Source organism: Lycium ferocissimum, chromosome 3, assembly GCF_029784015.1.
Source record: "Lycium ferocissimum isolate CSIRO_LF1 chromosome 3, AGI_CSIRO_Lferr_CH_V1, whole genome shotgun sequence".
Classification (NCBI taxonomy): Eukaryota; Viridiplantae; Streptophyta; class Magnoliopsida; order Solanales; family Solanaceae; genus Lycium; species Lycium ferocissimum.
Genome location: NC_081344.1, coordinates 4,370,678 through 4,376,683, shown reverse-complemented (window position 1 = coordinate 4,376,683; position 6,006 = coordinate 4,370,678). Strand labels below are relative to the sequence as shown.

At 36.2% G+C, this 6,006-nt stretch overlaps 1 protein-coding gene across 1 annotated transcript; it reads right to left on the bottom strand.

The window, feature by feature from the left end:
- Positions 1-444: 444 nt before the first annotated feature.
- On the bottom strand, positions 445-5,676 carry LOC132049361 (nudix hydrolase 20, chloroplastic-like). The gene is made up of 9 exons (XM_059440119.1): positions 5,319-5,676; positions 5,179-5,243; positions 3,129-3,312; positions 2,942-3,022; positions 2,242-2,367; positions 1,877-1,956; positions 1,636-1,751; positions 1,400-1,520; positions 445-852 (listed from the first exon to the last, which is right to left on the bottom strand). The coding sequence occupies exons 1-9, from the start codon at positions 5,577-5,579 to the stop codon at positions 783-785; spliced, it is 1,104 nt and encodes a 367-aa protein (XP_059296102.1). The 5' UTR covers positions 5,580-5,676; the 3' UTR covers positions 445-782.
- Between the last annotated feature and the right edge of the window lie 330 nt (positions 5,677-6,006).

Here is a 6,006-nt window from a genome sequence, read left to right as displayed (position 1 = left end):
CAATATTATCCTATATGAAATTATCTTTTATATATCAACTTAAAAGGGTATAAAGATCGTTCAATATGTGAAGGATATTTTGGTCAACTAATATTTATATTCATGCTTTTAAAATAATATAGATAGATGTAGATTTATAATTTTTTTAGGACAATAATTCTTTTAATTATAATGAGATCTCTTATACTTTATATCCTTTTAGCCATAAAAAAGTTGTACAATAAAGTTTTCTGGTCTTCGCAGAAGCTACTTAGGATTGTTGTAGTACCATTATGCTAATGTAAAGAATTTACCTAACAAGATCAGATGAATATCATGCAGTAATCGGTATGCATTCTTAAACTTTTTGTCGTTAGCTGTGATTACCGGCATTTATAAGAAAATATTGAAATCCTGAATACCGTACTGAAAAGTATGTGACAAATATAAAGTATTCACTGTAAAAGTCACCAACTCACCATTCCCATACACACTTTGTCCGTAATTTATTTCTCACATCTCCAAGATTAGTACATGCCTAAACACTATTTCAATCCAGAACAAGGCTGCAAGTAGGAAGGACCAAAAGGGTTTATACTTTTAACATATTCAAGAATCAAGAATGGATGATCTAGATCAATTAAAGAGCTTGGCCGTCAGTGTATTACTGAATTTGGCACAACACTGGACATTGATATGCCTTTTTTTCCTTCTTTTCATGGTTCTCGATACAAAGACAAAAGTAAATCTGCTCTTCCGCAAAGTGGCAAAACAAGGAATGAACCCCCCAAAGCTGGTTATAGTTAGAAGCAATACCCACTTCTCAAACTCTGCAGTAGCCTCAGGTACCCAAACTCTTCCGGTCTGATGTTCCTGGTATTATTTCAAGTGGAAAATGTGGGGATTAGAGTGGATCACAAAATTATGCATATAGAGGGAGAACAACAAGAAGGAATCATAATAGGTAAATTAATTTGGAGGCTACATATACTGATGAGACTACAGATATTTCAAGCTACCTTCGGATGCAGTTAAAATCTATCAGATTACCAGATTTTGATTTTTGAAGGCAAACGGGGAAAGAGTTGGTTCAAAATTAAAGACTGAATGCCAATTGTTTGAATTTCTTCGGAGATTTCAGTCGATAACCACAAGATAGTCATGAGGGATTTAAACCCTAAACCTTGCACTTAGCAAGTAACTATAGAGTACATCATAAGGCTTGGTGGTTCAGTCAATTCTGCAAGATAAAAGCTAATTCTGCAAGATAAACCAACTTTGTGCGCTTCCACAAAAAGAACGTTCTTTGAACTTCATAACTGAATTGGTGTTTAATGTGACAGGATAGAAATTAAAAAGAATGAACGGCAGGCTCATAAGTTGGATGGAAATATTAAAGTAAATGGTAAGATATTCCTACCCATGCCTGAAAAGGAAATCAATAATGACAAGATTGCAGTTTGCTTTAAAGAACGGCGTTTTTCGGATGATATTTGCTACTTGTGTGATTGGGACCAGTCGAAAGCTTTCTACCTCCCCATCTGTCACAAAACAGACAAGAGCAGAGATTGAGTAGAAGTCTATGAGCATCTGAAATAAGTAGAAAGCAGCATTGATTTAGTGCTCGCATACGAATTTAAAATTCAGTAGGCTTACCCTCATTATGAGGAATGAAGCCATCAGGAAGTTTAAGATCATAACAAAAGAGGATGTCTCTCTTCATCCTATATCCTTCTAGGTCAATGTAAGACACAGCTCCAACGGGCACAGCTCTGATCGATCATAAGAAAATTCACAAGCATAATATAAAGAAACATTTATAGCATATAAAACATCAACAGGTAGCAGAGTGCCTAAGATTGATGGTTATTATTTCAAATTGGAGAATTGATCTTACTTATGGGAAATAGATCTTGGTATCCCTGCCTCCTCTTCACATTCCTTAATAAGATTTTCTCCACAAGAAATACCATGTGGCTGCAGCCATAACCGCATTAATCAACCAAGAAATAATCATGTTTACACAATATTGACTACTGTATGTTCCGCACCAAAGAACTGCTCCACAAAAAAACAGCTGATGAGAATTGTTGGTGGGTTTCTTGATAAGGAATGAACAAAATACTGTTTATGAAGTGGCAAAAGAATTTTCAACCGAAGCATGTTTAGGTCCAACTAAATCAAGTATATCAGTAAGGCTACAGGTACATATATAATGAAAATCTATGATAAAACCATTAAACTTGGAAGGGTGTCACATACCAATCCCCCCGCGACTAAATGATCCAGCATTCCAGGATAGGTGGATTTTTGTTCACTTCTCTTCCCTAGCCATAGAAATTTCTGTTCATCTTTCTCAAGATAGCCATTCATATGAACTCCATAAGCCTGCAGAGTCGTCAAAATTGAAATATAAGGCATGAGTGAGAAAATCAACATGCCCAACCTGCTAGCGGATGGCTTCTAGAAAGAAATGTTTGGATGGCCTCTGGTAAGAAATGCTAGGGCTTATAAGAGGTGGGTCGATCAAATGACGGAAAAATGTGTTGGTAAGTGTAATAACCATCATAGACAACAACTCAGGAGGTTCAAAGGCTTTCAAGAATTGGAAAATTCAAACTGATAGTTGATTAATGACCTTATCCCGACAATATAAAAATGAAAACTGCCAGTCCCTCATTTACCACCATAAACATCTGATAGAGAGATAGCCATGAGTCACATGGTAAGAATTGTTAATGGGGTGGGGACCTCATTAGAAAAGAAAAAGGCTGCCACTACGTAGTTGGTATGAATATCCATCATATATAAGCTGAAAAAACAAGCCTATAATGACATTCATAGAAATGGTCATATCAAAACAAAGACTAAAAACTATTTAGTAACATTTCACGATATTTATAGCCACATTATTAAGAGATGATGTAATTAGTTTAAGTGGAAAACTGAATAGCGCACACACCTTTATCCCAAAGTATGGCGCAGCAGCTCGTTCCAATGAGAAAAATATTGGTTCCCCGAAAGCTGAAGCAACTGGATATAACTATCAGTGACAAAGATGTGATCATGGAGGAAGCAATCTTTGCTCTTAAGACTTATATATAGCTAAAAGATTTTAGAAAATTAATAGACAAAAGGTATCAAAGTACCTCATTTCTTATGCCCGGGATCAGTTCGCCCAAAGACTTAATGACATTGGCTACAGCTTTAGTTCGATCCGTGGGTGTCCTCAGGTTTGGATGCAAAGTGCAATGACATCCGAAATTGCTATCGTAGGTATTATCTTGTGGGAAAATGAATACATTGTGATATGGCTTCAGAAAATCAGCAAACCTAAATAACAAATATATTTACCTTCTCATCAAACAACAACAACAACAACAACATACCCAGTGAAATCCCACAATGTGGGGTCTGGGGAGGGTAAAGTGTACGCAGACTTTACCCCTACCTCGGCAGGTAGGGAGGCCGTTTCCGAAAGACCCTCGGCTCAAGAGAAAACATGGCAAAAGAGTCAGATAAGGACAAACAATTCAAAGCAGTATGGAACTGAAATAACGAAAGCGAAAAACAATGATAAAACAGTCTGGAAAAAAAAAAGGAGCAGTAGCTACCACAGATAAATAAAATAATCGAAGTACAAGAAACAACGGATAGTAGCATAAAACAAAGGGCAAGAAACTACGGGGCAAAACTGCGACTACTCGTACAAAAGGGTAAGCACGACTACCTACTAGCCTTCTACCCTAATCTGCGTCCTCCATAACCTCCTATCTAAGGTCATGTCCTCGGTAAGCTGGAATTGCGCCATGTCCTGCCTAATCACCTCTCCCCAATACTTTTTCGGCCTGCCTCTACCTCTCCTGAAACCGTCTATAGCCAACCTCTAACACCTCCGCACGAGGGCATCAGTGTCTCTCTTCTTTACATGCCCAAATCATCTCAGCCTCAGTTCCCGTATCTTGTCCTCCACCGAGGCCACTCTCACCTTATCCCGAATATCTTTATTCTTAATCCTATCTCTCCTAGTGTGCCCACACATCCATACTACCATCTCATCAAACAACAACAAAATTTAAATCACTAAGAATAGCTATCTGATTTTAATCCCGATAACAAGATAAACCAAGTCCGGGCGACGGCAGTCATTAATTATTTTATTCTACTTCAAAAACAAAGATAAACCAAAGTCGCTCTTGAATGGGCAATGTTGTTTACATGAACTTGACATAGTGGTACAGCTTGTTTGGATGGTGTTACCTATTGTTTTGTAATGTGCTGTTAGCTTAACAACAATGTTTGTTTTGATTATTACTTAAAAATTATTGTATCATATCGTTAAATCCACCGTTATGTAAAGACGAAAAGTCCCATTTTGTATAACGACCGATTTGTTATGATTGCATTGTTACGTTATTTCTTTGTCTCTTTTTGTCTTTACTTATTATCTAATAATCTTATTTTATTTTTTACCCCACCTTTTTATAATAGCTCTACCTCGTACCTACTTTTCTCATAGGTCTATCCTTCAAATTGTTGATGTGTGACATTATGTAACGAGGAAAAATGACACTCCCTCCGTTTCAATTTGTTTGTCTGGTTTTGACCTGGCACGAAGTTTAAGAAAATAAAGATGACTTTTGAATCTTATGGTCTTAAATTACAGATATGTAGAATATACCAAAATGTCTTTTAATCTTGTGGCCTTAAACATGTCATGTGGAAAGTTGGGAGTTGCCAAAAAAGAAAAAAGGCATTCTTTTTTAGACAAACAAAAAAGGGAAAGTAAGACAAACAAATTGAAACGGAGGAAGTACAATCTATCCACATATGACTTATATTCATCAAAACAATACAGTGCGATAAAATACAACACAATACAATATACTCCTTCTATCTCAAGTTATGTGGCATCATTTGACTAGGCATGGAAGAAAGAACACTTTTGAAATTTGTGATCCAAAACAAGCCTTGGATAAAGGTGTGGCCTAAAATCATCAAATAAAGATATTGTTCTTTTTTAGACAAACTAAAAAGAAAAATGTGCCGCATAAATTGAGACAGAGGAAGTAATACAATACATTATGAAACAATACGTAACAACCATCCAAATAGTGTATTAGCTAAAATAAAATAAAAAAAATAAAAAAAGAGAGAGAGAAAACAAAAGTGCAGTACATTAAGAAAAATGAAAATTACCGATGGTGAACATAGCCAATTATTTGGTCGTCAATCACAAAAGGCATGAACTCACATTGCTTCTCCTGCACACCGATTTTCAAACTTGTTATTATTTAATTTCCATAAACCACAAGGCTAATTATTGTTTAAGTTAATACCGAATTGCGATTACAAAGCTTGATTTTATCGAAAAAATCTGTGAGGGTAGAATCGTCATTTTGAGGAGATTCAGGTACTTGAAGAACGTCATTCCACGTGAAGCTATTATTTCCGGCTAAAATGGCAAATGAACGTAATTTCTGCCGTCGGGAAGGGTAAAATGGGGATTTAACACTCAGAATGGTAGGGATAATTTGGGTATAAGAAATAAAGTGAGGGAGACTCAGAGAAATGGAGCGATATAAGTTATTGCAACCCATTTGGCACCGCTCCGAATGCTAATGCCGCTAGGCGCTATCTTATATTCTTGAACTACAAGGTGTGTCCTTTTATTTTGGGAAAAAGTCATAATTACTGCTAAACTATTCGAAATAGGTTAAATTTACTCTCCAATATGTATTTGGCTTCAAAATACTCGCCAATCAGTTAAATAGCTCAAAAATAACCTTTCCTACTAACAATTGCTCCGAAATCCTTGAATTATTCAAAATAGGGCAATTTTAACCTTGTTCTTTTAAATCTTTTTTTGGAAGAAGGAGAGGCAGGGGCGGAGCCGCCATACCGTTTGCGAGTTCGGCCGAATTCAGTAACTTTGGTTCAAATCCTGTATTTGTCTTGAAAAATTCATTGAATATGTATAGATTGTTACTTTAGAACCCAGTAACATAAACGAATTACAATCCCGAA